Consider the following 25,307-nt stretch of genomic DNA (forward strand, 5'->3'; position numbering starts at 1 on the left):
TTGTACTGAAGACTGTCAGAGGACTACAAAACATGTAAACACCCATGAGTCTGCTCTAAAAAAGTCTGTTTATTTGGAACTCATTCTAAGAACAAAAAGCACACTTTTAGGCTCTGTTGTGCCTTTGGCAGAATAAGTGACAATGGATTGCAGGTCGTGGGTGCTCCACACGCCACAATTAGATAGAGGACACTGGGCTACTAGTTTCTAATCTACCTCACTGAGTTAGAAACATTTTCACAGACGCCAGCATAGTGGAAACGCTGAAGTGTCACCTAGGGTGCACAGAAGAAAAAAAATCACTAAACATTTGTAGAGTCAATGTAGATTAGCCTATGCTGCCATCTTCTGGCAGTATGCTGTAAGTGCTTCTTCGGACAGTATGTTTTCACTTTGGCTGATGCCTATTGCTCATACACTTACTGACCCCGAGAAGCTCCTTTTTCTTCAAATATAAAAAAGTGTCATGTCCACCACGAAGCGCGAAGGAGAGCATGCAAATCGCACCGATAACGCCAATCGAGTTTGTGTCGACTGAGTTCACGCTGCATGACACTTCAAAGCGCAATGGCCTCCAGGAGCACAAAGGACAGAAACAAGCATTTGCAATGCAATGGGTCTTTCGTTTGCTCAAGTTAGAGCTATTAGTGATGTAAATTCTTAACTGGACGTTTCTTGCCTCATGAAAAGAAAATGTAAAGTAGGACAGTTGACATAAGCAAGCCAATTCAAAGCGCTAAGGCCACCGTGAGCGCGAAGGAGAGACACCATAGGAAAAATAAGTTTGCTCCCAATCAAACATATTGGCAAATGTGCAATTATGCGTGTAACAGGGTCAATGGCCAAGGCTGTAACAAAAATGCCCAAGGAGGGACAAATGTAAAGCATTTTTCAATGATAACAAAGGATTTTTGAAAGGCAAGCTCATGAAGGAGTGATAGTGGTGGGCTTGCGGTGGGCGTGGTTTAAGGCCCACTGATAGATTACAAAATGTCAGAGCACTTGTGTGCTCCACCTAAAAAGGAGTTTGCTTGCAGTAAAGCATATCAGCAATTGTGTAATTATCCCTGTAAAAAGGTCAATCTCCAGGGCGGTAACAAAGCAGCCTCAAGACGGGGGCCAACGTAAAACATTTACCAGTGACATCAAGGGATTTTTGGAGAAGGAGTGAAAGTGATGGGCGTGAGGTGGGCGTGGTTAAAAGCCCACAATACTAAACAACAGGTCGGAACCGCACCTGCGTGACCTAATGACCCCCGCTAACGAACCAGGTAGCTAAATAAGTGGTCCAGTTTTGAAGTTGTAAAGACACATTTTATGGGCATTTTGCAAGGTATTGGAGACTGCATGCATTTGTTGTTTGCTGTAGGCAATGTTTGTGACAAAATTAGGGATATGAACAGTAAAAAGCGTCCAACCTGTGTGAAAAACAGGCACGCAAACAGCTAAAAAAAGAAACGGCCCACATGGTGATCTGTCAAACCAGCCCATCGGGCACTGCCCGATTGCCCAGTAGGACAGTCCGACAATTGCAGTAGGTCAGTAAATCCTTTTACATCCAAAACAACACACACGCCTTATTTGTCACAAACAGCAGACCTCAGAGATCCCAAAGTCAACTCAGTAAAATAAAATAATGCTTTATTGCCAGGAGACTAGACGTCCAACTATTTCCAAAACTTGATCTAAACAAGCACCCCGCTGGAAAGATAGGCACTGGTACACACGCGCACTTTGGAACTTCAAGGCACCTGATTGGATGATTGTTTCTCTCTAATTGTGATGTCAAAAGCACGTAGTTCTAATTCCGAGGGTGCTTTTTGGTGACGTTCAGAGTCAGGATGGAGTAATGTACAAGGAGCACTGCCTATGTTAGAGCGCGAGACCCTGGCTCAGGACAGTGAAAGCAGGCACCTCGGCACTACATGCGTGCTACCTGTGCCCCAGTATCTCAGCATGAGGTCACTTCCGTCAAGTGTTGCCTGGCAGCGAGGGAGGATGGTAGGCCTGTTGCTTTTCTGCCTCGTCGCTTCTTTGATTTCTTGGTAAGTCAATTCATCATGAGTACTAGGACCCGGTCAAACAAGGGACGTGTTAGTTCCTGGATCTACGATGCTCGTTGCATGGGCCAGAGGTTGGTAAAAGGATTTTTGTTAGCTCCTTTTGAAAAGAACACACTTTAGAGGGGCTTACAATAGTGAGAGGGGCAGTATGAAGACGGGCAAAGAGCCAATCATTGATGCAGAAAGCGTTTGTAAGTTCACTTATTTTATTGTTTTGTAACGTTGATAACAATAGTAAAAATCAGCAAAAAGTTATCCAAATCCGGATCTTAGGCACGTTCATGTATAATGAAAAGAACGGAACTGCAGAGTTGAAAAAATCCGCTAAAGATAAGCAATAAGAGATTGGAAATAAATAGAATTGCTTCCCACCTTAAGGTTTCAAGTGCCATCAAATAGGCAATAAGAGCAAAGTAGCAGGTCTCCCTGAGAGGTATCCAGGTGAGGCTGTACTGAGTTCAATGCCACAAACCACATCCAAATTTGTAGAGCGAGTAGACACAGTACTCTACACCGCTCTAATCTATGACAATTTATTCCACTCTGTACCCCTCCACTCCTCAACACTCCACTTCAGTCTACGCCACTCTCCTCTTGCCACTAACATTTGGCCATGCTGGACAGCAGCCAAGCTGAGCATAGCTAAAGCACATTTGCAAAGCCAATAGCACTTGCATAGGTGAGCCTTATTGGCTTTGCCAATGCTTGTTTTGTATGTAGGCGTGATCATTGCTTTGCAAGCCACTAATAAGTCCAACAGTATCAGGGCTCTAACAGAGTTGTTGTCCATCTGTGGACAACTTGACCTGAGAGATTAAGTTGACCCAAACTATAATAGACTTGAAACTAGCTTGCACCAGGTTGAAGGAAATATTTTAGAATACGGCTCTAATTGAATAATCCATCTTTTCTCAAAATTGAGCCTGAAATAAACCATAAGTCTAGAATGTTTGAGCTGTTCTGTAGTTGAAGAGTGAATGTGATGTCTTTTTAGGCCCATTAGCCATGATATTGGTCACAAGTGAGTAGATAATAAGAGCTCCCAGAGCTTCAGCTATACAAGCCCAATGAAATAATGACAAGGAATGGCAGGGTGAGGCAGAGACGTTGCTTTGCAGAACAAGTGTAGTAAATTTATCCGAGACTGTAGGAGGCTGGCCTGGCTTGTAGTGGGTACCAGAGGTACTTACACCGTGTGCCAGGTCCAGTTATCCCTTATTAATGTAGAAGAGGTGTTTCTAGCAGCTTAGGCTGATAGAAGGTAGCTATGGCAAAGCAGCTTAGGCTGAACTAGGAGACATGTAAAGCTCCTACTATACCACTGGTGTCATATGCACAATATCATAAGAAAACACAATACACAGATATACTAAAAATAAAGGTACTTTATTTTTATGACAATATGTCAAAAGTATCTCAGTGAGTACCCTCAGTATGAGGATGAGAAATATACACAAGATATATGTACACAAACCAAAATTATGCAGGTTATAGCAAGAAAAGTAATGCAAGCAGTGTAAAGTTACAATGGATTGCAATAGGAGCACATAGGTATAGGGGCAACACAAACCATATACTCCAAAAGTGGAATGCGAACCACGAATAGACCCCAAACCCTTGTGAGCATGTAGAGGGTCGCTGGGACTGTAAGAAAACAGTGAGGGTTAGAAAAATAGCCCACCCCAAGACCCTGAAAGGTAGGTGTAAAGTGAACCTACAACCCCCAGAGAGCACAGAAGTCGTGATAGGGGGATTCTGCAAGGAGAACAAACACCAGCAATGCAACAACAGTGGATTTCCGGACCTGAGTACCTGTAAGACAAGGGGACCAAGTCCAAGAGTCGCGACAGTGTTGAGAGTGGGCAGGAGCCCAGGAAATGCCAGCTGAGGGTGCAAGGAAGCTGCCACCGGATGGAAGAAGCTTGGTGTTCTGCAAGAACGAAGAGGACTAGGAACTTCCTCTTTGGAGGATGGATGTCCCACGTCGTGAAGAAGCTTGCAGAGGTGTTCCCACGCAGAAAGACCGCAAACAAGCCTTGCTAGCTGCAAGGGTCGCGTTAGGGTTTTTGGATGCTGCTGTGGCCCAGGAGGGACCAGGATGTCGCCACTTGGATGAGGAGACAGAGGGGGCGCCCAGCAAGCCAGGCAGCCCTCACAGAAGCAGGCAGCACCCGCAGAAGTACCGGAACAGGCACTTGGAAGAAAAGTGAACCAGAGTCCATGCGAAGTCACAAAAGGGAGTCCCGCGACGCCGGAGGACAACTCAGAAGGTTGTGCACTGCAGGTTAGAGTGTCGGGACCCAAGCTTGGCTGTGCACGAAGGAAATCCTGGAAGAGTGCACAGGAGCCGGAGCAGCTGCAAATCACGCGGTACCCAGCAATGCAGTCTAGCGTGGGGAGGCAAGGACTTACCTCCACCAAACTTGGACTGAAGAGTCATTGGACTGTGGGAGTCACTTGGACAGAGTTGCTGAGTTCCAGGGACCACGCTCGTCGTGCTGAGAGGGGATCCAGAGGACCGGTGATGCAGTCTTTTGTTGCCTGCAGTTGCAGGGGGAAGATTCCGTCGACCCACGGGAGATTTCTTCAGAGCTCCTGGTGCAAGAAGGAGGCAGGCTACCCCCAGATCATGCACCACCTGGAAACAGTCGAGAAAGCCGGCAGGATGAAGCGATACAAGGTTGCTAGTAGTCGTCTTGCTACTTTGTTGCGGTTTTGCAGGCGTCCTGAGCAGTCAGCGATCGATCCTTTGGCAGAAGGTGAAGAGGGAGATGCAGAGAAACTCTGATGAGCTCTTGCATTCGTTATCTGGTGAGATCCCCAAAGCAGAGACTCTAAATAGCCAGAAAAGGAGGTTTGGCTACCTAGGAAAGAGGATTGGCTACCAAGAGAGGTAAGAGCCTATCAGAAGGAGCCTCTGACGTCACCTGCTGGCTCTGGCCACTCAGAGCAGTCCAGTGTGCCACAAACACCTCTGTTTCCAAGATGGCAGAGGTCTGGGACACACTGGAGGAGCTCTGGGCACCTCCCCTGGGAGGTGCAGGTCAGGGGAGTGGTCACTCCCCTTTCCTTTGTCCAGTTTTGCGCCAGAGCAGGGCTGGGGGATCCCTGAACTGGTGTGGACTGGCTTATGCAGAGATGGGCACCATCTGTGACCATCAAAGCATTTCCAGAGGCTGGGGGAGGCTACTCCTCCCCAGCCTTCACACCTATTTCCAAAGGGAGAGGGTGTTACACCCTTTCTCAGAGGAAGTCCTTTGTTCTGCCTTCCTGGGCCAGGGCTGCCTGGACCCCAGGAGGGCAGAACCCTGTCTGAGGGGTTGGCAGCAGCAGCAGTGGAGACCCTGGAAAGGCAGTTTGGCAGTACCCGGGTTTTGTGCTAGAGACCCGGGGGATCATGGAATTGTCTCCCCAATGCCAGAATGGCATTGGGGTGACAATTCCATGATCTTAGACATGTGTACAGTGCACGCGTGTAATGGTGTTCCCACACTCACAAAGTCCGGGGAATTTGCCCTGAACGATGTGGGGGCACCTTGGCTAGTGCCAGGGTGCCCACACACTAAGTAACTTTGCACCCAACCTTCACTAGGTGAAGGTTAGACATATAGGTTACTTATAAGTTACTTAAGTGCAGTGGTAAATGGCTGTGAAATAACATGGACGTTATTTCACTCAGGCTGCACTGGCAGGCCTGTGTAAGAATTGTCAGATCTCCCTATGGGTGGCAAAAGAAATGCTGCAGCCCATAGGGATCTCCTGGAACCCCAATACCCTGGGTACCTCAGTACCATATACTAGGGAATTATATGGGTGTACCAGTATGCCAATGTGAATTGATGAAATTGGTCACTAGCCTGTTAGTGACAAATATGGAAAGCAGAGAGAGCATAACCACTGAGGTTCTGGTTAGCAGAGCCTCAGTGAGACAGTTAGTCATCACACAGGGAACACATACAGGGCACATACCTATGAGCACTGGGGCCCTGCCTGGCAGGGTCCCAGTGACACATAGACTAAATCAACATATATACAGTGAAATATGGGGGTAACATGCCAGGCAAGATGGTACTTTCCTACAGAGACATTTTGGTTAAAGTGTGAAAATATGGTCCTGTTCAGCAGAGACAAAGGGGTATCTGGGAAGTGAGAGGCTGAGACGTAGGTTGGAGGTAAGACGTTTTCCTCATTGTAAATATTGACAGGTTTCAGACTTTAAATCTGAAAATCCAGACCTGGATGTTAAATAAGACAAGTGCGAGAAAAGTAGGAACGAAGTTTATTGGCACCACTCCGATGAAGCGTCCAACTCCTGGATCAACAGGAAACGAACTGCCGATCCAAGAGTAGAACCCCTCATGAATACAAATCTGAACAATGCACACGTTGCCACGAAACCATGGAAACAAAGGCGCACAAAACACAACACATCCTCCTTCCTTTATAAACAATACACTCAAACACTTAAAAACAAAACAAAAAAAAACAAAGATAATACAGATCTAAACGACATAGTTGGCAAGCCATTTCGGTTTACATCTATTCCTTTTACACTTGGTAAGAGAGTTATTATCTGGAACCTCCAACAATGAAGGCTTAGCTCCAGACATACAAGGCTTCCTGAATTTCTGGCCCTTGTTCGAAGGATTATTTTCATCATTTGGTCCATGGAACTCAAAATCCAGTCCATCTTGTTCCACTACAAAATCTTGTACTTCATGACCATCTTGACTATTATCCTCATTGCTCTTCGACATTCCAGATTCAATTACAAGATCAAAATCCTGAGGAGTCTTGCGCTCACCAGGTAGACTGTGGTCATTAAGATACACCCATTCATTCCCCTTTAGTATGGCAACACGTTTGAAATTCCAGACCTTACCGTCCAATAATTTGACACAATTCTTCAATACTTCAATCACCTTGAAAGGTTTGGAAAACTGGTTTTCACCTTTCACCTTTCCTAACCTTCCAATGTTTCTTATTCTTGACTAACATTCCTAACTTGACATTAATATTAGTCTTGTCACAACTGCATTGCTCAAATTTTGTTTGATAACGCTCCATGGTAACCACAGGATTCTCAAACAACCATGAGGGATTGCTTTTGGTTCTTGCAACTCTCCATCTCATAATCTCAAAAGGGGTACATCCAGTCATCTCATTCAACGTAGTACAATACATCCACACAGTTTTATGGACCTGTAATTCCCAATCATCATTGGGAACACCTTCGGATTGAATTGCTCCCTTAAGCATTCTGTTAAATCGTTCAATAAAACCATTACCACTGGGATTGTACAATGAGGTAGTACAATGTCTAACACCCACTCTACTGAAACAATCCTTAGCTTTTTTTGACGTAATTGTACACCATTGTCAGTGACCAGCTTGGAGGGAATACCTTCATCAGTAAAAAACGTGTCCAAAAAGTTTAGAACAGCGTCAGAATCTACTTTATCCACAATTTCAATGATTGGTCACTTTGAAAAAACATCTATGGCAGCAATAATATATTTGCTTTTAACACCAATGGGGCCCATAACATCCAAAGCAATGATTTCCCAAGGGTTCATGGGGTTACAAGAGAAGTATGTGTTGGGTTTTAAAGTTCTTATTTGTCAGCATTAGCACACTTTATGAAGTCTCTTACACATCTTTCAATGAAAATATCGTAACCAGGCCACCAAACATTTTTTCTTAACAGATTGTTTGGTCCTAACAATTCCCCCATGACCCTCATGACACTGCAAAGTGATAGACTTCCTTAGGTTAGCTGGTGGAATAGCTCTATTACCCCTCCATAATATACCTTTGAAATGGGACAATTTGTTTCTAACCCCCCAAAAGGTCTTCAAGTTAGGTTCCAAAACGTTCTTCTCTGGCCATCCCATAGTAATGTATTTCAAAACTTCCTGAACAATAACATCTTTGGAATACTCCTCATCCCATGATTTCTTGTGAATAAAATGAAAATCCTCATCATTACCCAAGCAATATTATAATTCTCCCACTCAGACTCAGTTTCATTCTTACCTCGCAACGGCATCCTGGACGGGAAATCAGCAGACACATTATCTTTACCAGGAACATAAGTTACGTTGTAAAGAAAATCTTGGAGTCTCATAGATAACCTGGCAATACATGCAGAAGCCTTTGCCATACCCTTTGTAGTGAGTAATTTAACTAAAGGTTTGTGATCACTACGAACCTCACAAGGTCTGCCCCAGACAAAGGCTCTAATGTGCTCCAAAGCCCACACACACGCTAACATTTCTCTTTCTATAAAGGAATATTTCATTTCTGCGTAAGTGAGAGATCTGGATGCATAAGCAATTAAAGATTCACTGCCATCACCCTTCTTCTGAGATAACATTGCACCTAACCCTTTCGAGCTGGCATCAGTAGTGACAATGCTGGGCAAATTAGGATCAAAACCCAACAAAGAAGCAGCATTAGCAATAGCTGACTTTATGTTTCTGAACTCACAATCACACTCCTTACCCTAATTAAATTTGTTACTGTTCTTGAGTAACTGTCCTATGTGGAAGGTTTTGCAAGAAAAATTCATTATATATTTGGAATAAAACTCTGTGAGACCGAGGAAAGATCTCACATCATCTTTACAACTAGGTTCTGGGGCTAAACGTATTGCATCAACCAAATCCGTTTTGGGCTTAATTCCCTCCTCACTCAACACATGGCCCAAATACACAACACTTTTAACAGCAAATTTGCACTTTGAAAACTTGACTGTTAGACCTCCTTCACTTAGGGTACTTAAAACATGATCTAACAGTTGATCATGTTCAATTTTATCCTTGCCATGAATTAAAATATCATCTTGAAAGCAGTGTACGTTGGGCATGTTACCAAATAAGGAACGCAGAAGCCTTTGAAAGACAGCGGAAGCCAACCCGAAAGGCATGTATTGGTAACATCCAAAAGGAGTAATGAATGCTGTATAGTTTTTTTAATCTTGGTGCAACACGATCTGGTGGTAAGCGGCTGAAAGACCTATGGTGGAGAAAAACTTGGCACCTTTACTGGTAGAAAGCATTTCTGAAATGCGTGGTAAATGGGAACTGGTCAATGAGAATATTACCATTCAGATAACGCAAGTCAATACATAATCTAATCTTGCCATCTGAACGTCTAACAACTACTATTGGAGAAATCCACTCAGATTATTCATTTTTTTCTATTATATCTGCCTTCACCAATGCATTTAGGCCCATATTTATACTTTTTGACGCTAAACTGCGCTAACGCAGTTTAGCGTCCAAAAATTTAGCGCCGTCTAACGCCATTCTGAAGCGCCATGCGGGCGCCGTATTTATGGAATGGCGTTAGCCGGCGCTAGCAGACCGGCGCTGCCTGGTGTGCGTGGAAAAAAACCACGTAGACCAGGCAGCGCCGGCGTAGGGGGAAAATGGCGTTAGGGCGTCTTAAAATGGGGCAAGTCAGGTTGAGGCAAAAAAATCGCCTCAACCCGATTTGCGCCATTATTTTCGACGCCCAGACGCCATTTAAATGACTCCTGTCTTAGTAAAGACAGGAGTCATGCCCCCTTGCCCAATGGCCATGCCCAGGGGACTTATGTCCCCTGGGCATGGTCATTGGGCATAGTGGCATGTAGGGGGGCACAAATAAGGCCCCCCTATGCCACCCAAAAAAAAAAAAAAAATGTAAAAAATTATACTTACCTGAACTTACCTGAATGTCCCTGGGGTGGGTCCCTCCATCCTTGGGTGTCCTCCTGGGGTGGGCAGGGGTGGCAGGGGGGGTCCCTGGGGGCAGGGGAGGGCACCTGTGGGCTCATTTTGAGCCCACAGGCCCCTTAACGCCTACCCGGACCCAGGCGTTAAATAGTGGCGCAAATGCGGGGTTTTTTGACCCGCCACCTCCCGGGCGTGATTTTTGCCCGGGAGTATAAATACGGCGCATTTGCGTCGCCGTCATTTTTTTAGACGGGAACGCCTTCCTTGCATCTCATTAACGCAAGGAAGGCGTTCACGCAAAAAAATGACGCTCTTTACTCATACTTTGGCGCTAGACGCGTCTAACGCCAAAGTATAAATATGGCGTTAGTTTTGCGCCAAATTTGCGTCGAAAAAAACGACGCTAATTCGGCGCAAACGGAGTATAAATACGGGCCTTAGTTCCTTCTCAGCTTCACTCCTAACTTTTAAGGGTATATTCCTCACTTTGAAAATCTTAGGTATGGCATTGTCTTGGAGCACAATTCTACGTTCGAAATCAGTTAACTTACCAATGCAGTCATTAAAAACCTTAGGAAACTTTTTCTGAACCAAGCTACTTACAGATTCACACACATCAAATCCCATCACAGGTTCAGGACTATTGGGATCTAAAATAATGCCCAAACTACCCTGATCCTGCAAACCTAAAATTGCAGGACCTTTCTTTGCAACATACAATTTACATAAGCTAGATCTATCCTTGAATTCAAATAAAAATGTGGTAAAGCCTACTAACTCAATTTTCTCACCCGAAAAACCTTCTGGAGAAATATCAGGAATGACCAAAATGTTCCCAAACTTCTTTTTAAATTTATCAAGCCACAAATGTTCGTCAATAAGTGTGTAAGGTGAGCCTGAATCTGCATACATCTGAACCTCAACACCTCCAATAGTCACTGTACACATTGGTTTCTTCTTGACCTTCCCAGAGTCAACATTTAGAATAATGTTATTGTTACCTCTAATGTTTAAAACAAACTTATCATCATCTATCATCATCATTTTTGACCCACGAAGAAACATCATATCTATCACACTCATCTTCTACAAATTTGACATCATAGTGGAGTTTTTTCCTACACACTTTAGAGAAATGTCCTACACCCCACACGAAGAACATTTCTCTTTCAATGCAGGGCATGATTTGTTATTCGCCAAATGTGAACTGCTGCCACAACGAAAACATTTAAGGTGTTCTTTTGAAGTGCCCTTATTCACTTATGCTTTCCTATCTGTTTTCTTCCCTCGATTCTTAGAATGAACTTTACTTACACACTCATCATGTTTTGACTCTTTCTGAATGACTTTAGCACTCCTAGAAGACATTTCAGCTTTCCTGACAATATCAAGGATTTGCTGTAGATTAGAATCCCCATTCACCCATAACCTCTCTTGAATAGAAGAATCATTAACATGCATAACAATTTGATCTCTAATTAATTTCTCTTGTAACTGTCCAAAATTGCAATCGAACGATAATTTTCTAAGAGCAGCAAGATAGTCATCAATGTTTTCATCAGATTCCTGTTTCCTGTGGAAAAATGTGTATCTTAAAATACCAATACACACTTTCGGGGAAAAATATTGGTCAAACACACTGATAACATTATCGAACACATTTAGATCCCCTTCTCCGCCTCGACCTTTAGTCATTTGATTGTATGCCTTCAAACCCTCTGGACCAACACAATGTAAGAAAATCATTTTTTTCTGTTGAGGTGGCATTTCACCTTGGGTATCAATAGTGTCAATGTAATTGAGAAAAAATGCTTTCCACTCTGGCCATTTCATACAAGGAACTCCACCTGCTGGCCAAAATACTTGTGGAGGAGGAAGAGAAACACTCTGAGCACACATAATGGTCGAAAAAAAATGAAAACAGACCAAATGTTTCACAGTGAGGAGAAAAAGTAGCAATGAAAAGCAGTACTTCTTGGAAGAATCCTCCAATTAGGGAGAAGACGTAAAGAAGATCAAACATCACACCAGAACCGTAGAAAACAGCCCAAAAGTTCCATAACAAAGAGATAAAGCAGGAAAAGAAAACAGTACTTCCTGGAAGGAAGATCCTATGAGTAGATTGGAGTGGAGTGGATTGGAGTGGGGTGGGGTGGATTGGAGTGCAGTAGGTTGGAGTCGAGATGGATAGTGTGGTGTGGAGTAGATTGGGATGGGGTGGGGTAGACTGGAATAGATTGGAGTGGGGTAGATTGGGTTAGGGTTGAGTAAATTTGAGTGGAGTGAAGTAGATTGGAGTGGAGTAGAGTGGAGTGGGGCGGATTGGATGCAGTAAATTGGAGTAGGTTAGTTTGGGATGGGGTAAGGTAAGGTAGACTGGAGTGGTGGATTTGGGTGAAGTGGGTTAGATTAGACTGGAGTGGGACTGGTTTGAGCGGCATGTGGTAGTATGAAGTGGAGTGGGGTACACTGGTTAGAGAAGAATGAAGTGTGGTAGATTGAGGTAGAGTGGAGTGGGGTAGATTGGGTGAATTGGTGTGGGTAGATTGGGATAGAGTGGAGTGGGGTGGAGTGGATTTGGATAGGTTGGAGTGGAGTCGAGATTGGAGTAGAGTGGGATAAATTGGGAAAGAGTGGAGTGTGGTGGAGTAGATTAGGGTGGAGTGGGGTAGATTGGGTGGATTAGAGTATTGTAGATTGGAACGGAGTGGGATAGCTTTAAGAAAAATTATTGGAGTAGGGTAATTTTGAGTTTGGAAGATTTGAGTGGAGTGGGGAAGATTGGAATGGGGTAAAGATTTGGTAGATTATGGTGGGGTAGATTGGAGGGAAGTGGGGTAGATTGGATGGGGTAGATTGGAGTAGGTTAGTTTGGGGTGGGGTGAGGAAAGGTAGACTGGAGTGGGGTGGATTTGGGTAAAGTGGGTTAGATTAGACTGGAGTGGGACCGATTTGAGTGGCATGTGGTAGTATGGAGTGGAGTGGGGTACACTGGGTAGAGTAGAATGAAGCGTGGTAGATTGGGGTAGAGTGGAGTGGGGTAGATTGGATGGATTGGTGTGGGTAGATTGGGATAAAGCGGATTGGGGTAGATTGTAGTGGAGTTGGATAGATTGGAATGGAGTTGAGACTGGAGTAGAGTGAGATAGATTGGGAAAGAGTGGAGTGTGGTGGAGTGTGGTGGAGTAGATTGGGTGAATTAGAGTACTGTAGATTGGAACGGAGTGGGGTAGCTTTCAGAAAAATGATTGCAGTAGGGTAATTTTGAGTGTGGAAGATTGGAGTGGAGTGGGGTAGATTGGAGTGGGGTTTAGATTTGGTGGATTATGGTGGCGTAGATTGGAGGGAGGTGGAGTAGACTGGAGTGGAGTGGGGTAGACTAGAGGGAGATAGTTTGGGTTGAGTGGATTGTAATGGATTGGCATGGGGTAGATTGTGGTAAATTAGAGTTGGGTAGAGTGTGGGGGAGTGGTGGAGTTTGGAGCGGAGTGGGGTAAATTGGAATTGAGTGGGATAGATTGGAATGGATTTGAGAAGACTGGAGAGGAGTGGGTTGGATTGAGGTACGCTGGAGTGGGGTTGATTGGGGTAGATTGGAGTTTGGTAGATTGGAGTGGATGGGAGTGGGGGTTAGACTGGGGTAGGTAGGAGCAGAGTGGGATAGATCTGAGTGGAGTGCAGAAAGTTGGGGTGGAGTGTGCTAGATTTGATTGGGTTGGGGTTGATTGAGTTAGATGGAGTGGAGTGGCATAGTGTGAAGTATCCACTGTATCATATTGAAATATTTGTTTCCACCACACTTCAGAATTACAAAGAAAATGTGCTTCATTTGTACCAATTCTGATATATTATGAAACATTAGCATAGTTAATTTTTTTGTTGTGTGCTAGAAAAAAAAGAACATCCCCTTTGTCTTACGTTGGTGCTCAGCAGGATTGTCACATTTTCTTACGCCTACCTTGAACATGAGGGACAAAATACGTCACTAAAGCCCCATTACAGTGTCTCATTGTCTCTCTATTTTATTTTACTAAAACACAGCACTGTTTCAGCATAATGTTTGGCCCGGTTCGTTTGGATCAATTTAGCCCCCATTCCCCACTGGGGGGCGGGGGCAGACCTCCCCCCCAATGCCCCATTTGGAAGAGCTTTGTTTTAAACTGTTACAATTGCAGCCCAGTAATTGCCGTAGGATCCCCTCAGAACGGATCTCACAGGAGCCATTTGGTTTCTGCCCATCTCCAGCACACCGGTGCAATTTTGAAGGGACTTCAAGGAGACTATAAAGAAAAAGATTATCCAAATGTTTAAAAAAATAAAGAAGAGGGGGTTATGTGCCTTTGTTTAGTGTGACGGTTTACCCCATGAATGTAGGTCCGACAACAGGAAGGACAGGTGAGATGTTCATGTGCTATTGCTTTGTGTTATGGCCAAAATACTTTTCTTAAATATATTTGTAGCATCCCCTCGATAGTGCTGAAGTAAACCTGGGGAAAGAGGTGTTGGGTGTTTAACCTTTGGTGTTATAATGATGTATTTCTTATTGTCTTTCTGAATGGCAGGAATGCGTTAAAGCTGATCCCCCGGATGGTGGATAAAGTTGATTGGTGAGTCTCTGACCTGCTTTGTTCTCTGTGAAACGACGAGGAGCTGACCACATGTGTAACTGTATGTGTTCTCTCTCTTCATTCTTGCCAGCCATGCCAACACCACGTGGATCCGCCAAGTCATGGAACTACTGGAGCGGCCGAGAGTATGTGCTGCCGACGGACCCCCTATGACTAAAGTACTGGCACACTGCGAGATTGCCATGGACCTAAATTCTCAGGAAATCAGGTCAGTTTGCCAGTAAAATTCTTTGAAGGGAACCTAGCCAGTTTATTTTGAAGATAATTACTCCCTGATTGATGATAGTGTACCGTGCAATAGAGACTGTAACTCTGTTTCTAATCTTATTGAATAACCACTCAGAGAGGGATATACAATACTAAATACTTAAACATTAAGCATCACTATCAGGCTTATGTGTATCTGTAAATGGATAGACCGGTTTATGTGAAATTCCTTTACACTAATTAGTTGAACTCTTTGTAATGTGTCTGTAATCTCAACAAATGTGGATAATGTCATGCTGAGCCGCACATCTATTGGTAATGTCCGCCTGTCTACTTTTTAGAACCGAAACTTGCTTCTAGGTGCTAGCTTGGCAGATGCCCCTACCGACCATCATATAACTATTCTAAATTCCACACTTGGTAGACATTCATTATTCTCTAGTCCCAGTCGCACACTATCACAGACAACAAAAACGTCGTCAATCTCTTCGAGTATCCGTGATCTGCAATACTTTCAGTGCTATATAACTAAGTGATTTAAAACAACATGCATATGATCACACATGTCTTGGACAAATTGCATTTCCTAGGCATTTGCATAGTGTACTGATTGCCAAAATAGGTCAGTGGGTTAAACTTCTGCAGCTCAGATCTCTGTGTATTCTGCAGAACCTATTGTGGTGCCTGGACCTCTGTTTCACCAACATGAATTTAAAATACTGAGAAATATGCTTCACCGTTTAGGTAACACCCCTAACAGCACAATGTAAAGGGAGGCTTAAGTAGACCATAACTATGCTTCAATCCTACCAGGGTAGGAAATACTAAACAAGAGGGCTGAGGGCCACATAGTGCCACTACTCTGTGGATAATACGTCCCACTGTGGGCTGGTTAAGTAGATGGTTGGTGTCCATCACCTGTTTAGTGGTTCTAACACTGCTACATGAGCTAGTCAGCTCACACTATTCAGCAAGTTTGCTCCCTGTGTACATGACCACTACTCCAATTCAAACCCAAGAAGGTAACATGATCCATGAAAACAGACGTCAACGAAGATTGCCATCACTGAACACACTATATAAATAACAACTCCCAAAAGAGGAACTGCAAAGCGAATTATTCAAAGGCAGGAAAGTTAGAAATCAACAAGCTCCATGCAGCAATTGATACAGCTAATCAATAGCAGTATAAACATGTCAGAAAGTAAATATTGGCATATATCTTATAAAGAAAAGTGTCTTTAATTATTGGTATACATTGTTAAATCAGTGCTATAAAAGAGGGTTCAGATGAAGCACGCACACATACATGTTCAGCAGTAAATCCAATGATGCCACAGAGAAAGTTCATATATATGTGCTACTCCGCTCAAAAGTAAAGCAGTATCGATAGGTTTCTATAATTGTTACCGAGGTGGCACTGGGCTACGTCCAAAACAAGGCGTGGAGTAAGCGTCAACATTTCGGACTCATTGTTAATGAATAGGTGATAAACTGAGGTACCCTCGCCAGCAAGGAGAAGCTCCTGGATGCTGGGGACATTTCCCGTGTTTCCGCTTTACCTAGATTCAGTCTCATGGTTTGACTTCTTGACTTTGTGCAAGAAGCTTCTCTGGGCCTTCCTGGCCAATATATATTTACACAGGTCTAAATAGGGTCTGCCATTTGAAGTTAACTATTGAATTGCTTGATGCAAAACCGCTAATGTTTGAAGGAAATATTGTTGTGACTTTAGAACTTGTATATAGGTGGATCACCAAAAAGCAAACTCCTGTTCCCTTACCACAAGAATCGGTAGCAAGCCAGAACCCAGCACAGAAATAAAAAAAAATGGAAGGCTGGTTGGCCAAGTATCATTCTATTGTGAATTGGATCACAATTTTCATAAAAACCATCAACGTCCAGCTGATGCTGTTTTAAGAAGGTCTATTTCATTTCTTTGAAAATGCTCTACAGTTCAGCTTACCGTGACCTTCGCCCCCTTCTAGACAATAGCTCATACAAGATTATCCTGCTAAACAAGAGACCCAGAAGCTCCAGAGGATCCCAGATTAATACAGCAAGACCAGTGCTTAATTTGAGCAGGTGGTTTTCAGTGCTTGGCGCCAGCGCTTAATTGCTAACACTGACACTTATGACAGTCTGCCACATGTTTGTATTGTTTAGCGGTGAGCGCAACAACAGTTGTTTAGTAATTCAATATACTTTAAAAATGACCAATACCTGCCTCCCAAACCATTTTTAAAGCATTGGGGGCCTGTGATAGTCTGAACCGTCACACTCTCAGGAGAGTGATGGTTAGTGGGTGTGTGTGTACGGGCACTGGTAGCGCGGGAAGGGGCAATGCGTGGTGCAAGCTGCAGTGGCCTCCTGAGAAGGGCCCTGGCACGTATTTATTATTTCTTCAAATTGAGTAAGACCATGCCTGAATTTGAGAAAATCAGGCATACATCCCAGTCCTGAAAGAGTTTCATTAGCTTCCAGAGTTCAAGGTTCCCACTATCAGGCTCATGCCACATCACCAATTCTGATGCCATCGTTTAACATGTTCCACAGAACCAAAAACAGAACCAACACCCTTTCAACTATGTACTCTGAAGGCTGTTCAGGAGCACGATGCACATTGGAGTGCTTCATGTCCTAATTCGAGGAGTGACACAATATATAAATGATACCAAAGGAGTAGTTACGTAATTGACCACCAAGAAAGCACTTTGGGCATTAAAAGGGGTCGGGAAGAACTATATAAATGCCATTTGGAAGAAGACCAAGGATACCTACTCTTTCCCCTTAGCTGCTGCTGGTTCCCCCCGACATCCCCATGCATTTCCTTCACCCCAGGCTGCAGTATACTCTCCCACCCTCTGCCGTCCTGCCTGGTCCCCACTTCTCATCCCCAATGCAGCATTTGTTGTACCTCCTGACTGCACTGTGAGAACTTGCCCTTGTGCCTCTTGTGACCTCGGAGCAACTAACCAAAACAACACTTCAGGTTAGAGCAACTGCGTTCTGTGTGATAAGCCTGGTAGGTTTAAGAGTTGTACCTTTATCTGACTTTGCTTTTCTATGAAACAAGTTATCTTTGTGCCTCTGCTGACCTCAGGGCCCATTTGAAAAAGTTGCAATAGGCTGCTTCTCATGGTGCGTGGTAGCTGACACAAAGAAGCAGGGTAAAGTATCCTTTCACCACATTGTCTCTGTTGTACCCTGAAATGTCCTTCCCTACTAATAATGAATGTTGAAGTTGCCTGGGCGGAAATATCAGAAAGGCAGGAATATGCCCCCTCATGTAAAACAAGAAAGCGGAAGGGCCTTTGGATCTAGGAAAAGTATTAGACTCACCTGAAGGTGTGAAGACAGGAGGGTGACGCACTGCGCGCTGATTTGGTCTCCTAGTATTTGACCTTCTTCAATGACATCTTTCTTTTTCTTTGGTGCACACACATAACACACCTGGCAAGAGGCTATATCTCCCTTGTAGACTGAACTGTGGATTTCTTTTCGGCAAAAGCATGTCATTTGCCAGAAGTGTTGTTTATACCCAAATGGTAATTGTAAGCATTGTAGGCACTGGCCCCAGGCACTACAAGCCGCAATATTGCCAAATAGCCACCAAAATACAGTTTCACTCATAACTCCTGAACGTATAAACGGATTTCAGTTTTTAAATAACTGTTCAGCAGTGAATTCTCTACGAAAAAAATAAGAAAAACCTTTTTGTGAGTCAATGTATGGACTACAGTTGTTCATGGGAAATGTAGTTTTTGATCCTGTTAAGTGTTGATTGGCTGCTGTGTTTTAACAGTAAAGAAAGAGATAGCATAATCCTCGCCTCCGTGTCCTTAATAGAATTGAAAATTCTTGACACAAAAGCTAGAAAATATTTTACTCTAATCTTTAGCACATACTGTTAACATTTGGAACAAGAAATTCTGCTACAAGTTATTTTCTGTTTCTTCCAGTTCCACGCAGGAGGTCTATTAAAAATAAATGTCACCCTCACTCACCATTAATCAATTGTAAACTTATGTAATGTTGCAACACGTGGACTTCGTTCACCATGCTGTCAATTTTCAATTCAAATGCATTTAATTAATTTGGAAATTATGCCAGAATGTCAACCAATGACAACATTTAGACAATTATACATACATATAACAAGAATTATGTTAGCAATCATAAAGCAACAGAAAGACAAATACGAGTTCCTCACCAAATCTTCATGTCACATGAGTTATTAAATCAATACCTGACTGTTTAGAGTACATCACTGCCCTCTTGGACGAAAGACATCTCAATATATGTGCCCATTTTCTAAAGAAAGAGTTCAGTGAATGAAGTACCTCAGAGTGGTACTCCCACTGTCTATAAATCACCTTCTTATCCACACCCAGTCCATAGAACGGCACCAAACTACTCCATAGTACGCCTATGCATTTCAGTCTCAAAGGGGACCAGTGTTCAACAAGGTCGTCCTTAGGAGTCTGATATTACTGGAGTGCGCAAGAGGGGTATGTCCAAAGTTCCTTATTTTTGTATTCTGCTGTTACTCAGTGATATTATTGCTCAACAGTGGTATTCCAGGGGGTTGGTTGCTTCTTCTAAGTTAAATGTCATTGCACCATTTATCTGTTTTCAGAACCAGTTTGGTCGGCCCACTGTCTCGTACAGAGTTTGATCCAGGTGCCTCTGTTCTCGTCGGCATTCTTGCACATAGCGTTTATGTGGGCCCAACCTTCACTCTCCTAAATAGGACGTCATCATTTTCCTGAAAAGACAGGAGCTCTAGATCTTTTTGCTTGGCACCTGGTGATCCTGCTTTCCAATTGCAGCCCTTCTGGTCTCCTTCCAGAGACCTAAATGACAGGTGGTGGCAGAGGAAAGCTGGTGTCCTTCCTTTCCCTTTTCAGTTGTTATTTTACCCCTTTTTAGGTCAATCGTAAGTGTTCAACCTTGTGAATACTTTTAAGTATACTTATACTGTGGGCTTAAAGCGATTTCATTTGTTGGTTGCAGTGCCCTTTAAAAATCCTTGCTCATTAGTGGTCAATTCTGCCTCTTTGTCCCTCCTTTTTCTCTTTCAAAGCAGGGACCAACTACTGTATAATTACACTTTGTCCTGTTTCTCTCTTTTTTAGGGGGCTTTTTCAGTTTTTGCCTGCTCGTTTTACTCTATGAGTGTGTGTTTCAGAGCAGCCACGCTTCACCCGGCAAGTCCTCTAGCAGGTCTTCCTTCCCCCCAGCTCCCTCTGCAAACATAAAACAACAGCATAGGGGGGTGTTTCCAGGGCCTGCTTGCCCTTATTTCCTGTTTGAATTTTTGGTAGGATTATAGTGAAGCGCACACCCAACACTGCCAGATTATGCTTTTCTCCCTCCCCTATGTTTTGAGGTGATTATGATTATTATTGGTATATGGTTTAGAAGATGTAATTTCTTTCCCACAGAAGAAGACAGGCATGAGAAAAGTTAAATAAATACCATCACTAAACCCCAAGGAAGCCTAGGAAAAGTGTGTTCTGTATAGGCTGAGGTTTTCCAGCCTGTAGAGGGAGCCTCCTCTTGCTTTAGGGCTAGCTTTCCTTGTCTGACTGTCCCAGGTTGCACAGTCCGCATCCAGACATCAGCAGTGAATCCTTCTCAGAGACCCGGAGGTCCTTACCAGTGCTCTCGGCCGCCGTTGTCGTGAGCGGGGATGGCACACGCGCCCATGGACTCCTGGACCGGGCTGCATTGGAGGGGAGCCAGGGACAGCACTGGGTGCTCTCCAGCTCTGGGCAGTGGTCAGCCCCGCAGGGCAGGAAAGCAGCCACCCCAGCTGGCCAACTTCAAGCTGCAGGCCATCATCATCAGCCCTGCGGGGTGGGCAAGACCAGCTGATGGAGCGCTTCACGGACAACACCTTATGTGAGGCCTGCAGTCCACTGTGGGTAAGAGCATCTGTCAGCCCTGCGCAGCGCAGCCCGACACCAATATCTAGCAAGGAAATGCTTGTCCGACATGGCCTTCCCACTGCCGTGCATTGAAATTGGAGTAGATTTTGCAACCTTGCTGGGCTTTGTTAGTTCCTTTAAGAACTCTTTTCAGATCAGGCTTGTGACAGTTATTCGTATATCTCCATATGTCCCATGCATGCATAAGTACCTCATCTGGTCTTGCTTTTTCTTCATGGTCTGGACCTTGTAGTTTGTTTTCTTTCTGACTTAAGTAAGAGGATATAAATCAGAATGCAGGACTTGGTGAGCTGTCCACGCCTGACTTGGGACAGATTGTTTCTCTCAATATTGCACTACCTGCTTGCTTTCTCACAAACAGATAATTTCCATTAGCACCAAGAAGATTTGGTTACGTAACACTTTGTAAGAAATAAAATATATGAGGACCAGCTAAATGCGAATTATATGGAACATAGAGAGTTGTTTGTTTCATGATATGGATACTCGCTCTTGCAGTGGTAAATGGAAGTGCTTTAGTTATATGCAGGGCCACTGGAATTATGAGGCAGTAAAAGACCAAATTATGAGGCAGGGTTGACCAATTTATGTGGCAAGAAAGTCAAGTTAACAATTTACAACATCAATAGCTCTAACTCAGGTATATCCGAGACCTATTGCATTGCAAATGCTTGTTTGTATTCTCATCGTAGATAAACTTACTTCCAAAGCTAAGATGTGGCTGGACTAAATTTGTTTTGATGACCCATTCAAACAAAGCCATTAAGACTCTAAACTGGAGCTACTGGATCTAATAATGGTGGAACAGCTACATTCAACACTATCAGACAATCGGATTTTGAGTCCACATTGAAATTTGGGCCCATAGACTAAATAGCCTAATATAGAAAAATGTTATTATCATTTTTTGGGGGAAGGTGCATTTGTCAGAAACTGATGTACACCAAACCAAAAAAGAGCACGCTATCAGCCTAAACTCTGCCTTCTTGCCAAGTTTGGTGTTGATTTGTCCAGACATTTTTTTGTGGCATGCATGAAAAAGTCCCTTACAGGAGCTTGAATGGAAAATACAAATTTTATCATTCCCTTTTATTTTCCTTAACCAATCAGCACAAACCTTTTCATATTTTAGCTCACATATACATATGGATTTTTGAAGTATTTTTTCATATTCCGTAAACTGGGCCATAGTTAAAACTAATCCAAAAAACTCTTGTTCTGGAGACAAATGGATTTGAATCATAACTACAGGGTGACTGTTGCTCACTCTTTTTTTGAAAGTTTACAAAGGAAGAAAAGTCTTATTTATAGATTTCTGCCTCTGGGAACGGTAGCAGTCTCATTGTAAGGACCAACTCTTTGCACCTGGGTGCCTACAGAGAAACCAAGTTGAGTTGTCTTATTTTCATTACCTTATGCAAAAAGATGCTATAGGACTTACTACAGCTTCACATCAAAGTTGATCTTGCAACTGGATTTTAAATAGGTGGCATAGGAATTCTTAGTCTAGCGCATCAAATAGAAGCAATTAGGTCAACATATCTGAGTCACAATATTGTAGTTTTAATATCAACCTGCCAAAATATTGTATTCATGAGATTGAATAACAACATATCATTAAGGTAAGATTTAATATTTCTAACTCCACACCTACTTAACTGGGCAATACGTTGAGAGTCCGCATCATGGATAGATTAGTTTAGTAGGTCAATATTAAAACCTCAGTAATATGGTATAACACCAGATCAGCTTGGAGAGGATTGTGCATGTCTACTTCATCCAGTGTAGTTTGCATGCCATCCAAAAACTATGGCTTGTATGTGAGTTTGGAGGAGTTAAAATGCCACACCAAAGAAAATGTAGGCAAGTAGTGCAACCTTTTGCATGCAAGGCTTATAGGAAGGTTTGCGTCCCACTTTATCAGACACTACGGGGCATATTTATACTCTGTTTGCGCCGGAATTGCGTCGTTTTTTTTTACGCAATTCCGACGCAAAACTAACTCCATATTTATACTTTGGCGTTAGACGCGTCTAGCGCCAAAGTCCATGGAGTTTGCGTAATTTTTTAGCGTGGACACCTACTTTGCGTTAATGAGATGCAAGGTAGGCGTTCCCGTCTAAAAAATTGACTCCGAGGCATGTGCGCCGTATTTACACTCCCGGGCAAAATTCACGCCCGGGAGTGGGCGGGTAAAAAAAATGACGTACCTGCCGCTTTTGCGCCGTTTTTTAGCGCCTGGACAAGGCAGGCGTTAAGGGACCTGTGGGCTTGGAAGGAGCCCAGAGGTGCCCTCCCATGCCCCCAGGGACACCCCCTGTCACCCTTGCCCACCCCAGGAGGACACCCAAGGCTGGAGGGACCCATCCCAGGGACATTAAGGTAAGTTCCAGTAAATGTTTTTTTTTTTTTAAATTGTGGCATAGGGGGGGCCTGATTTGTGCCCCCCTACATGCCACTATGCCCAATGACCATGCCCAGGGGACAGAAGTCCCCTGGGCATGGCCATTGGGCAAGGGGGCATGACTCCTGTCTTTGCTAAGACAGGAGTCATTTCTATGGGGGTTGGGAGTCGAAAAAAATGGCGCAAATCGGGTTGAGGCGAAAAATTTGCCTCAGCCTGACTTGCCCCATTTTTTGGCGCCCAAGCTCCATATCCCCCTACGCCGGCGCTGCCTGGTGTACGTCGTTTTTTTTCACGCACACCAGGCAGCGCCGGCGGCTAACGCCATTGATTAAATACGGCGCCCGCATGGCGCTTCAGAATGGCGTTAGCCGGCGCTAATTTTTTTGACGCAAAACTGCGTTAGCGCAGTTTTGCGTCAAAAAGTATAAATATGGCCCTACATATCCTTTGCTGTTCCTCTTTCAATACATTATGAATGTTCTGCGTTCTTGAGCAGTGAGAACACAGGAGTGCTTCTGCACACGGTATTGTGTCAAGAACCTATTTTTTCATGGAATCCTGGACAATTTGGGCTTCTAGCAAAGTGCTAATGGAATCACACCTGAAACCTGCTCTTTTTAAAGACTATTTGGCGGCTCTTTCAAAGCACAGAAGATAATCATTATCTAAAATGTGTTGTTTTGTTTGCGGAGAGGAATTTATAAAAAGTTCTTTAGGACTATTTCATGCCCGCAAACCAGAACTACCAGTAGAGTAAAACAGGTTCATAAAAACTAATGGGCTATCCTTACATAAGTCTTGCTTGAAATATGGGTCATAGAAGACAACATTTATATTAGAAATCCATCAACCATGTGGGGTAGTTAGCTCCATGAACTGTTTATAGATGCAGAGTATCCAAGATTTTTCAAAGATAATGTTGTGAGAACAAAACGTGCCTCAATGCTTTTCACACTTTCATCTACATTCGGCCTTTTTTCTTATCAGTTTATTTTCAGAATACCAAACTGCAGGGAAAGAATATCTTAACTCACATGATGAGAGCAAGATCTTGTGGTATTTGCTGGACAAGTCAAATGAGCGCCAAAAGTGTTATCTTCTATTTGTGGCTTTCATTCAAAGTAATACATGCCAAGGCCTTCCTCAGTGGATTTCAGCTGGCATTGCTATGAACTATGCCAAAGCAAAAGCAAATATTTTAACATACACTATCTGAAGAGTGGCAGCATCTTCTGAGCTCCATGTAGACGCCCCTTTAATGTCTGGAAAGCAGCTACTTGGTGTACACTGCATACATTTATCAAGCACCACTGCCTGGATCCCCAATCCAGAAGATACCAAGAGTGTGATAGGAAGTTCTGCAAAGTGTGTTTAAAAAGGCTTGGCCTCACTTCCAGCTTCCCTGGTATTTATGCCGCATGTTGTCTAACTTGCCTGTAATTCCAGTTCTTCAGCACTGGTACCTATGATAGATTCACATGTGACTCTCCGCCCTCCCTTGGTATAGTGCGCAGTTGTGGTCTGGAAATCTGAAGTCACTCTCACTGGGAGGGAGTGTAAGTCTGTCCACCTAACTAGCCAGACAAACGTCCCAAACAATTGGTAGCCTATAAGGACTAGTGTAAAAATGAACTTTTAACTTTACAATATTTAACATAGAGAGGTTTGCCAGCCTGATGACTGAGAGTATTTCAATGGCATCTAAATTTATAAAAGGCACCAATCCTGGAGAACTCTATTTACAGGTAAAATTAATATTGTTTCCATATTGACATGAATTATCATATAATATAAAATCGTCAATAAGGTGTCTTAACCCACAAAACACTAGTGCTGACCAGACGATATATATAAATATATATATATATATATATATATATATATATATATATATATATATATATATATATATATATATATTTAAGGAGGGTTTGATAGCAATTTACAGGATAAGGAAAAACACTTTAATGAAAATATGCGTTTTAACTGCTTCCATTTCAATAATTTTTTTTAATATCTAGTAACTGGTTCTTGCATATAGCAATTGCTTGTTCTCTCTTGGCAAAATGATAACATAATAGAATATTTGTGATGTGCCTAGCTATAAACAAAATTCAGAAGACTATAAGTTATCATTGTGTGCCTTGATGAGTTAACTTTCCCTGCTCAGTTGGTTTTACCCTTAACGCACATACACCAGCAAAAACACTTTTTATACTTCAAATACACGTACCAGTGCTGTACAGTGCAAACATCAATCTCAAATACAGTAGTAAAAATATAAGTTATTTATATAATACATATAGGAAAACAAGCATAAGGTGTAA

General features: G+C 43.2%; 1 protein-coding gene across 1 annotated transcript in view; it reads left to right on the forward strand.

Moving 5' to 3' along the window:
• LOC138293874 (histo-blood group ABO system transferase 2-like) overlaps positions 1-25,307 on the forward strand; it is a 65,018-nt gene that overhangs the window by 27,149 nt on the left and 12,562 nt on the right. The window contains exons 3-4 of the mRNA XM_069233173.1: positions 14,347-14,391; positions 14,483-14,620. Of these exons, the coding sequence (XP_069089274.1) occupies positions 14,347-14,391; positions 14,483-14,620 (183 nt within the window). The remainder of the gene's footprint in view (positions 1-14,346; positions 14,392-14,482; positions 14,621-25,307) is intronic.

Source organism: Pleurodeles waltl, chromosome 4_2, assembly GCF_031143425.1.
Source record: "Pleurodeles waltl isolate 20211129_DDA chromosome 4_2, aPleWal1.hap1.20221129, whole genome shotgun sequence".
NCBI lineage: Eukaryota > Metazoa > Chordata > Amphibia > Caudata > Salamandridae > Pleurodeles > Pleurodeles waltl.